The sequence below is a fragment of the Manacus candei genome, unplaced genomic scaffold, assembly GCF_025592945.1.
Source record: "Manacus candei isolate 608988 ecotype Guabito, Panama unplaced genomic scaffold, ASM2559294v1 h1tg000023l, whole genome shotgun sequence".
NCBI classification, from domain to species: Eukaryota; Metazoa; Chordata; class Aves; order Passeriformes; family Pipridae; genus Manacus; species Manacus candei.
In genome coordinates this window covers 20,881,470-20,896,128 of record NW_026138071.1, presented here as the reverse complement: position 1 = coordinate 20,896,128, position 14,659 = coordinate 20,881,470, and the positions used below count along the sequence as shown (strand labels likewise).

General features: G+C 39.7%; 2 protein-coding genes across 4 annotated transcripts in view; both read right to left on the bottom strand.

Moving 5' to 3' along the window:
* The window catches only part of GTF3C3 (general transcription factor IIIC subunit 3), a 170,410-nt gene that overhangs the window by 26,513 nt on the left and 129,238 nt on the right, over positions 1 to 14,659 (bottom strand). The window lies entirely within an intron of this gene.
* The window catches only part of HECW2 (HECT, C2 and WW domain containing E3 ubiquitin protein ligase 2), a 160,953-nt gene that overhangs the window by 67,080 nt on the left and 79,214 nt on the right, over positions 1 to 14,659 (bottom strand). For both annotated transcript variants that reach the window (XM_051787997.1, XM_051787998.1), the window contains one exon: positions 3,080 to 3,174. In XM_051787997.1, coding sequence (XP_051643957.1) covers positions 3,080 to 3,174 — 95 coding nt within the window. The remainder of the gene's footprint in view (positions 1 to 3,079; positions 3,175 to 14,659) is intronic.

The following is a 14,659-nucleotide window of genomic DNA, read 5'->3' as shown; positions in this document are numbered from 1 at the left end:
CTATGTGCATAGATGGAGTATGTAAGGCAGCCCTGAGCAGCTGAACAGTGGTTTGAAATTACCAGATGGATAAATGATTCTTGAGCTGTGGAAGCCGCAGGGAAGCCGCTTTGCATTAACCGAACGTGTAATCATTCCTTTTTATATTGCTTTAAGCTATTTAATATTATTAGCTTTCAAATACTTCCCACTACGATCAGCAAGCACATTGGAATTTCACAGCAATTAGAAAATGTGCAGATTTCTCCCACTGAAAAAGTCAAATACTTCACACGTAACAAGCAGTCAGAGTGATGAAGAAACCGCAGTGACGTTGATGCCTGACATCCCCACGGGCCTCAGCGCTCTTGTGAGGGAACACACCGTGCCAGCAAGTGCTGCCACCCACCAACCAGCCCATTCCCTTTCCTTACTGGCTTCATCATGCACTTCTCCTTCCCAGGGCAAGATGTGTCTTGCCAGAGTGCTCAAAACTATCCCTTTCCCACCCAGCATGACATTATTCTGCCAATGATTTTATATGGATGCATAAGCAGTGACAGGTGGCAGTAAAATTATGAGGGCATCAAAAGCAATGGGTTAATTCCAGCTGGATCAGTGTCCCCTCATCTACAGACAGACACCCTGGAAGTAGCAAGGAGTGCATCCCACTGTGATACTGTCCACGTAAGGCCAGAGGAATTCCATGTATTCCAGTTTATTCTTTTGGGCTTATTTTAGCATACACTGTTTTCTTGTTAAAAACATTACCCATGAACAAAAAAGGCCTTCCTCATTCTATCCCTCTTTGTCTTTTTACACCCCTTTTCCAAGCTACATCTTGGGCTTCATATAATTTACATTACTAATCATGACTTCACTTTATAGAAAATACGATTTGTGCACAATTCAGCTATAACAAAAGGAATGGTAACAGTGTTCCCTAGCACTTCCATGGTTTCCCTATATAACCTTTTCCTGTTTCATTACGATCTGAACAGCAATTTCAATTTTTTCTGTGCCAAGTAAAAATCTTCATCTCAGCATACATGCTCAGAATTTTGCAGACAAAGGCTACCTTATCTGGTGTAACACAGTGTTTCTGACCACTCAGTCAGGCCTTCTATCTTTCCTGGTTCAAAGGAACACAATAGAATGTTAGCTGCTTATCCAGTAATATGATGGACTGAAATGCCTGGTGTGATGCACCATCAGCATGAGAACATCCAGAAACATATCTCCCACTGAGCCATATCTCCCATGTAAAGCAAAAACACAGAATGATCCAAGTAAGGAGTTAATTTATTGCAGCTTAAAAAATGGGAGGGGGAATGCCATGACTCTCTTTCCACTTCCCCAAACAGCATTTCTGTAACAACAGACACAACCAGCAACAGGAGAAACCAGTATTGTCTACTGCACAGTGCTTAAGCTCAACACCAAAACCACAAAAATGGTGTGAGGTATTAATATTCAACAATAGGTATGCTTATGTATATCTAACCCAATAAGCCATTTTTAGGAAGTATCATCTGAACTGTCATACAACATTCTCATCAGGGAAACTAACAGCTCACTATTACTGGAAGTCTGTACTGTTAATGCAAACAAAAACATTTATGTTAAATTAGCCCTTCTAGCAGGTGTGTAAATTCTGTACAATAGTCAGGGTCCTGAGTTACTTTTCAAAGGAAAGAAATTTAAACAGCAACAGCTGGTAAAAGCCTTCAAGATTGACCAATGACTCTGAAAGACATATCTTCACGTAGCTACCAAGTAAATAAGTGCATATTCAGGTAACAGAAGTTTAGATGTCCTTTTGTTCAATGAACTTCAAAATTACTGGGGGCTTGCATGATAAGATCAAGAAAATACACAAGTTCAAATGGTTTCTCCATTCAGCATACTCACTCTGCTTCTCAGTAATGATATAGTGCAGCATGCAGCCCATTTTAAGGGTTATTTTGAGATGCACTTTTTCCCTTGTTCGAAATAAGACTCCCTTACTGTCTTCAGTTTATAAATTGATATTAAAGACAGTAGCTGTCAAGCTCATTCACTATAGCACATTTTCTTCTGTAAAATAGCAAGAGTTCATATGCCTGCTGTGAAACTATATTATTCATAGTCAGATCTGAAAAAGATCTGACAATTAAATGATGCTATCACCTATGTCTGTAATTCTAAGAGAAAAAACACACACATTTGGTATATTGAGATATGAAGTCTAGTGTAGCACACATAGTATCACACAGCCATAGCATGCACCTGCTGAAAAAGCATGAGTTCAGAATAAAAGTTATTCACTCTGATTAACTTGTGCACTACTGTACCTTCAACACTGCAGTTGTCAGGACACCATTCTGACAGATATGACCTTAAATATTTGGCAGCTAATATCAATGAATCAATTGCACTGTGAAACTTGATGTCATCTGAAGAGCTAACCTGTTAGATAAATCACTTCCATCAAAAGCACCGTGATACAAGTCTGGAAGGCTTTTCTTCCACTACTTATTTAAACAACTAAAAAAACTCCTCTAAAACTTTTAGTGTTTCGGAAGAACAAGTCTCATAATGAAAGCACAGTAAGACAATACTTCTTGATAATCAAGGAATTACTAAATTTCAGTGGTATATGAACGTTCAAAAAATTCAGTGATTTTTACAAGAGCAGACTTTTGTTCAGTTTCATTTACACTAACAATTGCTATCTCAGCAACTGTTTCATTATTAATATTAAAAAATAAGGAGAAATGGAGACTTTGGATCAGGATTCAGTTTCAGTTATATGACCAGTGTGAAAAATTTCTACTATGGTGTTAAGTTACAGCAAACTGTAAGCATCAAAACTGGAAGCATGTAAAATCAAATTCTTAGCATAAAAGAGCTCAGTTAAGCTCAGCGATGTTTTACTGTTATTTTACCATGAGCAATACAAAACCATGAAAGGCATTTCCCAGCTTTTGTAAATTTTGTGACATTTTTTCGAAAAAAAATTCTGTCAATGGTAAGACTGGGAGACTTACATTGCTAGGTTTGTTTGACAGTTAACACTATCATCTTATACAAATACAATGAGCAAATAGGCTAAACTTACCATCACAGCAGGGTTTTTTACAGTGATACATGGAGTAGTAGCTCGGAGGGCTCCACTAACACCATGGTAGTATTTAAAACAGATCTTTATTTCGGCTGGAAATAAAACAAAAGCCACATTAAAACACTTCATAACCGATCCTAGACAAAAGAACAACAATGAAAGCATCCATCATTCAGTGATCCATCTTCAGAAATACTTCAACAGGAAATCAAAAATAGAGCTGCTGGTTATCTCTTCTTTGTGTGTTGGGTCCTCCTGTTACTTAACAGACAAAAAATGTAACTTAGCTAATTCTTCAACTTGTATTTCTGCTACTATATCAATATCATCAGCCTCAGAAAAGGAGTACCAAGACATTTGCCACTAGGACGGTTTTGTAGGACTTTGGAAGAACATGATGTATATCTGAAGGAAGCTGGAAGCACTTTATATACTGGAACACAGGAAGGGTAAACCTTGTACCATGTTTCTGGTGCCACTGAATAAAATTTTGTTTGCTAAACTGCATTTATGGCACACAAAAGAGTATTATGTTTAACTGAAGCCTGACCTCCCCTGTTGTTCCTCTGCATTCTTCCAGCCAAGCAGAACAGCTATAATTACAGCTGCCCTTGATCCTGTGGGATTTTCCCTATCTGGAACAATGTCTGTTTTCCTTCTCCATTGGGATAACTCTTCTGTGTGAGGCTGATGAGGTACAGAAATGGCCACAGGCAGACAGCAACGGCCACTGGCAGGCAGGAATTACAGCAGCCAGTTCAGACAGACCAGAGGACGCGTATGCAAGTCTTGGCAGTTCAATTCCTCTGCTTGGTTTAACAATATGTTGGTAGCCCTGAAGTACAAAAGTGCAATATTTTGTATAAGGTTTTGAGATACATATGGCATGATTCCTTGACGGTTGAGGTATTTCATCACTGCAAGATAAAATACTACTTATCCCTACTCAGAAGGATCAGAAACCCACCCTGCAAGCCTGCTCAGCCAAAAAGGATTATTTATTTTTAAATTTGCTGCAGTTACAGATCAACATTTATTTACTATCTTCCTCCCAGAACAAAGAGGAGACACCTCAGAACAACTCTTCAAAGGAGTCTGACAGTGCCTCCAGGGAATCAGGAGGTGGAGGAGCTGCTGATCCCACTTCCTCCTCCTCACAGATGAGTTCACACACACAGACAAAACATGCTCTATTTACCACAAGCTTTACAGTAAAATTCAAAATGCAGACAGGATTTCTGATCACCTGTAAAGGTTTATCAAACCTAAAAGTTATGGGTCAGGACCTGCAGTTCCTTTCTAAACTGCAATTCTGCTGATCTACCAACAATGCTTATATCTAGACTGATACACAAGAACTTCCAGCTCGCGTAAAACTGAAGTTTCAGCACTTGCAAAATTTGACAGGATTTATACCAAGTGTTGGACTCTCCACACTGTAAAATGCATATATTAAGTAACCAGAACTCAAGTCTGGAGCACCTCTTATTAACACTGAGAACATATTATGACTACATGAAAGCATAGTAAGATAATAAACTATTCCACCAAGACTTCCAATTTCCAGCTACCTTGCTTACTTTTATTGCAACCTAAGGTTTATTTTTCAGAGAGTTTCTGGAGCTGCCGTTTATCCAGTCTGTTGTCACTGACTATTTTCCTTCAATTCATCACTTCTGAACAGAACCCAGCAATGGACAGGTTATCAGCTGCTGGTTCTATCCATAGACAGTCCGTAATGTGAGGGTGGACAGATATTCTCACTACACTGACAGGTACATTCATGTGAAGGCTGAAATGCAATGCTACAAGTTTTGCATCCTCATTTTTGTTTCCCTCAATGACTTCTACAAGCATACAGTACTTTTCAATAGCTGTATATGGCTGGTGATAAAGGAAAACAACGTTTGAGTCAAGAAATAGATTTGACTATCCCTTTCAGATATGCTAAATTAAAACCCAAACAAACACAAACAAAGAAAACAAACCCAAACAAACCAACAAACAAAAACAATCAAACTTCAGGACTAATTGCTAGAAATATTTAGAAAGAGTAGAGCACTTAAAAACACAACATGGAGACTTTTTCTCCCACTTCCCAACAGAAGCAGCACTGATTTAGTTTGGGCTTTATAAAGCACTACAAGAGGAACAGCAGATCTGCTGTTTGCATTGTGTCAATGGGATTAACACAGGAGAAGCCGGGCTTGAAATTCAGCACAAAACTGAAAAATAAGCTACCCACCACATGCATGCAGATGTTGTCAAAGTGAACATGGGCTTTTTGAAGACTGGATCTTATACACAGCAATAATATAAACCCATCATAGGATAAGAGGCAGCTAAGTGATTCTTTTTCATGGCTATCAATGCTAGAAACTGCAGTTAATGTTAACAGAAGAAGAAATCTCAGAGGAGCCCTGTCAGTTCAAAGCAGCTGAGAATCTAGCTTTTTGACATGTCTTGTACTGTGTTATCAGAACAAAAAGTTGATTAGAAGAGGTTTTTCTTGATGACTGATGGATTCTTGAGCTCCAGATATATTGAAAATAGGTATCTGTGGCTGTTCCTGACAGTTATAAGTGGTAAACTGAGAGGTGTTCTAAGGCCCCATAAATATGCAGACCTCTTCAGAAACAGTAAGTTCAGTTATCTGCAAACAGAACTTCAATGCTTTGAGAGTTGAGTTCAATACCACATTAATACACAGGCTTCCTCTGAACTGTCACATACTATAAATGCACGTTAGCATGTGAGTCACTGACAGTGTTTTTCCCAGTTTCTTTCATTTCTCCTGCCACCTTGCTTTCATGTGTTTCCTTCAGGCGAGAACTGGCACTTCTCTTTTTTTAACCTACTTTTTCCTCCTCAACAGGTTAATTAAATTGCTTTGTATGTGATCCTTAAGGAAAAAGTTAATAGTAAACCCAGCAAAGGACAGACATCTGTACCTGACCACAGGACCTTTTGCTGTATCACTAAACTAAATATGACATTTCAGAACACAAAAATATTTTCATTCAGGTGGGTGGGTGGTGGTGTGGAAATTATTCTTGATACTACACATGCCCTGTTGTAATTGACATTCCTCCAGACATCATACAGACCACAATAAATTCCTTCTTCATCTAAAAATAAGCCAAAAATGAAAGTGGGGGATCTATAATTCTTTAAAAATTATCACATGGCCATATAAAAAGTGATATATATGATCATTAATCACAACACTCTGTACAACCATAATCCTCTTTAAAAGCTAATAGCTGTTACCATCTTATAAACATAGTTTTATAGCTCAGGTCTATTACATAAAAATGTTGGAATCAGTAAAGGTTTCTGGGACTCCAACACTGACATTTGAATTTCAAAAGAACTTCTGCATGAAATTACAGCGCTGTTCCCTCCATGGACCATATACTCTTGCCTCTTCAATACTAAAGAGATCAGCTTACACTAAATAATAGCTTGCTTTTAAAACATCACTAATTCCCCAAAGTTCCCCACTTTAACTGTTTTTTTACTGCCGTTAATACTTTACCTTTGCCCATCAAAATAATGCTTTGTGAAACAAAGATACTAAGAACACATAAACACATGAACATAATCCTAGAAGAATGCATTCTTTCCAGAAGACTGATAATGCAGGAAAGCAAACGTGTTTGCTGTAAGAACAGTTTGCTCCAGACAGATCCTAGTCAAATGAAACGCCCATACTGGAAGTGGAATCACGCTGCACTGAGAAGGGATGGGCAGAGACACCTCCAAAAGACAAGTCCAATCCTAGTTGGGTTACAACAGTCTGTGGAGGCCAACAGTGCTCCCAGTTAACTGTATGGAACCTGGCCAGCAGCTAATACTTCCTGGACATTGCAGCTGCCCAGATGCCCAGAACCTACTTAGGCTGAACCTGTGGCTCTCTGCAGATAGAAACATATCTCCTCCAACATTCAGTGAGGAAAAAGCTGACAGCACATGAACTCATCAGAAAAATAAGAGAGCATGTTCTGTGAAACTCATTTAAGAAAACTTTGCCACTAGAACAAATTAAGTCACTCACATTCAGGCTTTACAAAGCTATAAAGGGAAATGTAATCCACGGAAAAGGGACAGTGTTAAATCCTATTTGTCTCCCATCTGAAATCCAACACCTCACAGACAACTGCAGGAATGTTGAAGTGCTCTGCATGTCCTGCCAATTGAATTTCTTTTCCTTAGCAACAGTGACAGTTCAGCAAACTCTACGTTTTGTTTGGACATTAAGCATTCTCTTCTCTGCATCTCTTTAAGCATGTACATTTTCAATTACTTCCTACTGGGCAGTAACAAACACACCAGCAGAATGCAAGGGCCAAAGCTGGCTGCCTCCAGGTACTTGCCATCTCTCTCAGCAGGTGTATCACAGAATTTGTTTTACAAAAGGAATGATAAGAAAACCACCTAAAAAGTGAGTTGAGCAGACTTGCAGAAAGCTTTTTAGATAAATTAGGATCAATAACAGAAAATGCTTATGTCCCAGTGGTCTCTTCATCTAAACTGCTTCAAAGGAAACTACTTGGGCAAATGGGAGGTAACAGAGTTTACCCATCCCTGCCAGCCCCGCTCACTTTGCCATCACTCTGAGACATCCTTATTTACAGCCATGAGCACTGACTATTCTGCTCTAATTTGGCAAAGCATTTAATTATAGTCTAACCTTTAAAAAAAACACTGGGGGTATTATGTGCTTAAGGAAGTCAACAAGGCTTGCCACGAATGTAAAAAATACAAGACTTGATCCTGTTTCAGTTGTGATACTCAAAAATAGCTGTTAAGAGACAACAGATAAAAACAGCAGAAGAATAATAGAAGTATTTCTAAGTCAGTGAATATGTTTATAAATAGAGTAGGGACAATAACCCTGAGTCCCCAGATAGAACACTGAAAGGGCACTGGTTGCAGGGCACTACACAGATGAATGTTCCAGGCACAGAACAATTCCATGTGAGAAAACCATGACCTTTACAGAATTTAATTTGAATGGTAAAAAACAAAGATTGGATAAAAGTAATGAATTACATTCATAGAACATTCACTGATATTGACCATTTTGGTCATAACCATTAGTAAAACCTAAACACTGTTCATATCTCTAGTAACAACTCTGCTACAGCAGTCCTTAGAAGCTAAAAGTATATAAAGTTTAATTATTTAATTGATATTTTTTCCCTTCGATATCTATCAGCTTTTTACAAAAAACAGAGCTGTGAGTCTGCTCTGCTAGCTACAAAGTATTGCAATTCCAGTCCTCATACACTATTTCTGCAAAAGTTACAATTTCATGGAAATAGGGACTGAATACTCCTCACAAAACCACATATTACCACATTTTCTGAATATATCTCATAGTCTACTCATGCAGGTCCAGAGGAGTTCACCAAGGTGATTAGAGGGATGGAGACCTCTCCTAACAATACAGGCTGAGAGAGTTGGGTTTGTTAGCCTGGAGAAGAGAAGGCTCCGAGGAGAACTCATTGCAGCCTTTCAGTACTCGAAGGGAGCTTATTAAAAAGATGGGGACAAACTTTTTAGCAGGGCCTGTTGTGATAGGGCAAGGGGCAATGGTTTTAAACAAAAGGAGAGTAGATTTAGACTACATATAAGGAAGAAACTTTATATACTGAGAGTAGTGAAACACTGGCACAGTGGGGCAATAGGTGCTCCATCCCTGGAAACATTCAAGGTCGGGTTGGATGGGGCTCTGAGCAACCTGATGCAGTTGAAGATGTTCCTGCTTATTGCAGAGGCATTGGACTAGAAACCTTTAAGGGTCCCTTCCAACCCAAACTATTCTCTGATTCTATGCCACACACATGAGATTTTAAACACAAAACACACAGCATCTGTGCAGTCACTGCATCCAAGTATCACAGTGTGGCACCAGAAGTAATTTAACCACAAACATCCCAGGGGTGATTTGGAAATGATTGATGTGACAAGACTGGCAGTCTCTGGATAAATCCCAACAGCTGCCACTCTGGATTACTGCTCAAGACATAAAGCCATAGCATTGGTAGAGAAAATATATGCAAATCAATATATTTCTATTCTACTCACAGTAATGACTATGACATCAAAGGTTATAAATAACAACAAAGGGAAAGTAGGTGAAGGTGTTTCTTGTGGATACTGTAATTAACAAGGCCAACACAGTCTCAAAGCAACCCTTGGCCTAAGCCCATATTAATAAACCAAGCAGGACCATGGCAGAGACTCAAGCATGAGCACACAACCATACATACTGCAGAGTGGTGACCCCTGACACAGGGGAAGGGGTGGCTGCACGGCTGCAAGTAACAATGGCACTTGCTCACAGCTGCAGAAAATAGCCCCTGGCCTGTTTTACCTACTAGAACACATGCAGCCTTTAACTTCTGGGCACAACACATATGGAAATGCATAAGCAACCTCTTGTGTGGCAGTGACTGTACTATACTGAATCTCCTCCTTCCCATGGCATCTTCAACACTACTTGTCCTTCCCCATATTGCAGAAAACTGACTTAGAAACTGCAGATTATGAATGAGCAGCAGCTGTTATCAACTAGCCCTAAGTAAAACTCGAGCTTCCTTTCATATATTTTTTCCTATCACCAGCCTTCTTACAGATCATTTCACTCCATCTTTCTGCTAGCCCTGTTCTCCATAAGGAATACCATCACCATCATCTCTGTCTCCACTAAAATGTCCCAAGGGAGCCCTGACATCCCAAGGAAGGGAGACCTGAACAGCCTGATGCCATGCTAAATACCAGATGATCATACCAAATGCAAAAGCATTAAACTGTGCACTTCCACACTATTGCCACCTGTTCAGAATAATACTCCTTGAACCTGTTTCTTTTTACAGGAGAAGGATGAAAACTCTACGGCTGTGTTTAGCAATGCTTATGTAGTTTACAGGGCAAAAAACTTGAGGGAACCATCTAGCGAGTCATTGTTTTCCTTCCCTCACATTTTAGCAAGCCTCAGAGCAGGATGTTTGAAAGCCACCTCTACTATGTAAGGAAAGAGTATATAAAGCATATTGATTCTCAGATTCACCTTCCTGAATCTCTGACTGAGGTCCCTTTCATGCCTATATAGCACTTCTTCTCCTTCCCCAGGGAAAAAAAAGAAAAAAGAGGAGCACCTGCAGTTCAGAGCCACTCACTGTGTCTCGAGGTGACAGCTTAAGGACACCAGCTGTTCCTGATGGTGAACTGGACTTTGTATTTTGCAAGTATTTTCCTTCTCTTCTGTATAATCTTCGCCCCCTCCCCTTCCTCAGCCACTCCCCTCAGAGGCTGCTTGCTTTTCTGGAATACATTAAGTTCATTTCTCATTACGCCACTGTTGATTCCTTTGATTATCCCTTCTCAGGGTAGATCCTACAGAATTTTTGTGTTGATTTTTGTCTAAAGCAAATAGAGTTTCCTTTGATCATCCTTGTTTTGCTAATTTTGGATGCTTTGAGGGGAATTAATGTCTGTTTTTAGCATGAAGATGAGACTCTCCCCCATCCTTTCTGCAGGTTGTTTGATGTGAATAGAGCAGATCGCAAACTATGCCTTTACACGCTTCTTTCTTGAATAAAAAAAACAGAAGATGCTGAATCCACGGGGAGGGATTTTAAGAGGAATAAATTAAATGACCTTAACACTGAGTTACAATACTGAGGACACACAGTAATACAAAATTCAGAAAAATGCTTATCCAACGCCTATCTTTAAACATAAGCAAAAATTTGACAGACCTTGGTGAAACTATAAATAAATTTACAATTATGCTCACAGAAAAACAGCTTCCCAAATTAAGGCATAAGATGTTTTTCTTAAAAGATACAAATCTTTTTGCAGAAGGAATTTGCAGAAGAAATCTCAGGCCTAACCCAGCTGACTCCCACTGATTAACATTAACGCAATTAAAATGGAAATGCTCCTTCTGCATGAGATTTGTTTGCATATGGCTTGTTAGTGATGCTATAATCCTCTGCATTTCACCCTCCAGAGATGTGACTGGTGAAAGATAAGTAATGTCCCTAAGCTCTGACACTGCTGGGGGGAAACCACATCCAAAGTCTTTGGGATAAGTGCACGCTGTGCACGCTGACTGATCACAACTCATCATTCAACATTAGTAACTTACGTTCCCATTCTTGCCAAAAAGATGCGACAACTTTAGGTCAATTTCGACTGTAAACCCTAAAGGATTATTGTGGTTACTTAGCAGTTGTTCAGCACAATTCTGTTAACAAGTATCATCAGTCCTTATTGCTGGCTCAATGCTTCTGAGGCTTGCAGCAAACATTCTTCCTCTCTCCTTGTGTAGAGGTAGAGCAGGGAAACTGCAATCATACAGGTATTGCAGTGTATAGGTGGTAGAAATTAAGTACTGTCCATGCTCCAAACATAAAACAGCTGCAATCCAGAAAACCCTGTAGTGACGGGAGTCCAGCTCTACCTTTGTTCCATACTTAGCTTTCCATCAGCCTCCTGGAGCTTCTCTATACCTAATAGCATAAGCAATAGGTAGAGGATTGGTCAACAGCAATGTCACCGAGTTCAAGAGGCTTGCAAGTGTCTACGCCAGGGGTGGAGCAATCCCAGGCATCGCCAGAGCCTCTGAACAGACTGGCAAAGCTGCAGCCCTGCTGGAAAGGAACTAGGCTCAGGATGACTACCAAGTTGAATACGAGCCAGCACGTGTTCTCACTGCAAATAAAACAAATCACTTCACAGGATACATTAAAAGGTGTGTGACCAGTGGAGAAATGGAAGGTAATGTCCCCCCCTCTGCATTGGTACTGGTGAGGAATACTCTGTCTAGTTTTGGGTCCCTAGGTTCAAGAGCACAGAGAACATGGAGAATAGAGAGCAAAGGGCTACAAAGATGATTGGGATGGAGAAAATGTGACCTGCGAGAAGAGGCTAAAGGAACTGTCATTGTTTAGTCTGGTGAAGACTAGGTTGAGGCAAAATAGATGTTACTATCTCAACTCCTTCCCATTCTATCAGAGATTTTAAAAGGGACAATGGCCCCAAATTTAAGCTACAGCCACTCATATTGGATGCCAGAGAAATCTTTTTAACTGGGACAATAATGCAGCACTGGAAAAGGTTACTTACAGAATCTGTAAAATCTCTGTCTTTGAGGGTTTTCAGTAATGTGCTTCATAAACCACACTTGACCAGGCAGGTCAAGTGTTGGTCCCAGTTTGAGAGCAGGAGGTTGGATGCAACCCATATTACTATGCTGTGATTAGTCTCCAGATGATTTTAAATTGATTCATTTACATATTTTGTCCATGTCTCTTACTGGAGCTGCTGCTTCAAAAATTCAGGGACATTGCTAATGGTCTGCTGCATGTCATTACTGTGAGGAATAAATATGACAAACCCTATGTGCCATGACCTGTATCTGACATATTCTGCCTCTCAGCAAAGATATTTCTAAACAAGAAATCTACAGTTCTAGAGTTCTTTCCCAAATTTGGAAAATAATGGCAGATTAAAGTAGAAATACCTTATACTCAATAATCTGGCACACATTTCCTGGGAACATTAGCCTCTTCATTTGTTTCTCCCTCTTGCTATGACAGTAGCATCACATGCAGTGCTACACTGAGTGACAAATTATATCTGCACCGCAACAGAAGAAAGAGGCCAACAGGGGAGCTAAGTTTGTCTCTGTGGCTGGCACGGGCTGGGCAGTGACACTGTCTGCAGAGCATGGTGAGCACCCTGACAGCACAGCTCTTCCCACACCCGGCCTGGTGCTGCACCCCAGTAACACTGTGGCTGTACCTGAACTGCACAGCCACCTGCTGTGTCTGCCTGAGCCAGGATTTAGTGATCTCAGGAATAAAAAAGAAAATAAAAAAAAGAGCAGCTGCCTGTAGTTGCATCAGAGTTGCTTCACCACCTCTAAGCTACAAGAAAAAGGCTTGCAGAGCAAACACAGTCACATATCCGTGGAGCCCTCTAGTATAAAAAGTGGAATCAGAAATGCAGATAATTTTTGGCCTCTCACTAGAAATACAAGTGTCACTGGTGACATATTTATCTTCCATACTATGTGCTATAGCAACATATGCTCATAAACATTCCTTTTTACAGTTCTCAGGTGCTGCATAATTGCTTGTCTCTTTTCCATTGTATGGCAGCAGAACTGCTCCTTAGTGAAGATAACCATGATCAAAGAACATACATCCTGCACTCCTTCTGTCAGCTGATTGTGAGGTGCAGTTGGTTGCAAAGTGCAAAGTCATTTGCAGCTGATTTTAAGTCCAAACTACTAGTCCTTGAAGCATTAGTTTGGGTTACTCACATGAACTGAAAATGTTGTTTGAGAGCCTCATCTCAAAACATAATGGAGCAACGCATAACCAGCTAAAAGATACAAACATCTTTGAAGTCAAACTGCTCCTATTGGCAACAATACTGATGGAGTATATGTACAAGAAAGATGAGGCAATGAATTTTACTAATAGACATTTTAGTCTGCTTTAATATACCACTGTCTTTGGCACAGGACAGTTAATTATCTTTATTATTTTCTTGATCATTATCTTCAGTTCAATCATTTTTTCCTGTAATGAACTCCTGAAATGGAATTAAATTTTATCCTATTTAAGTTTTTTTTTTATTATAAAGTGTGTTGTGTAACACATAGGGTACTTGGCAAGATGCAGTGATGAGTTCTAGAAACAGGAAGCTTTAATAATTATTTTTAGTACAGAGTATAAAACACCTCTTGAAATACATGTAGTGCTGTCATATCAGTTAATTAGAATAAAAATTTCTGCCAAGACCTACAGTTAGCAGTACTGCAGTGTACAGTGAAGAGTGGGAGTATTTTTTTTCTTTTAACTTATGCAGGAAGATTCATTACTGTGAGGCTAAACAGGTGGTAGAGCAACTCACAGCTCTTTTGGGACTGATTGCCACTTTGATGCTGGCACATCAGAGTTTCCAGCAAGCTCTGATACAACATCCTAGGATTTGAACCTCAGTTTCTTTAGGGGATCATGTACTTCAAATGGTAAGATACCTCTGTTTCATGAAAAAGCAAAAAAACAAAGAAAAAAAATAGCACAGAACAGAGTAGCTTAGTTTCCTATAAATCCCGGTTGTCTAAGGGAGTGGCATAGCTCTCTGATTTGAATCTTGGCTACTGATAGTCCTTACAGAGTCCAACTGAAGACTTTTTATTTCAGTCATATAGAGACTCTCAGTATTTCCAAACTGCCCAGTGGATTTCCCAGCACGACAAATCTTCAGCTGAGAAATTCTGATGCAACTGAACATGAGGTTGGCACTTCCTAGAGACAAATCTACCCTTCATACTAACAAACATTAGCAAGCACTACTACATCGTTACCTTCTCCTCCACATGCATTTGCCATTAATACTTGTTCAGCTGAAACTTGAAGCTACTTTGGGAAGAGACTTCAACTTTCACTGTGTATATAGTATATGACACTGCACAAGGCAATTTCTCCCTCCCTTAAACTGAAACATGCTAAGAACATCCCTAGAGTACAAATGTACATCTAAGATCAA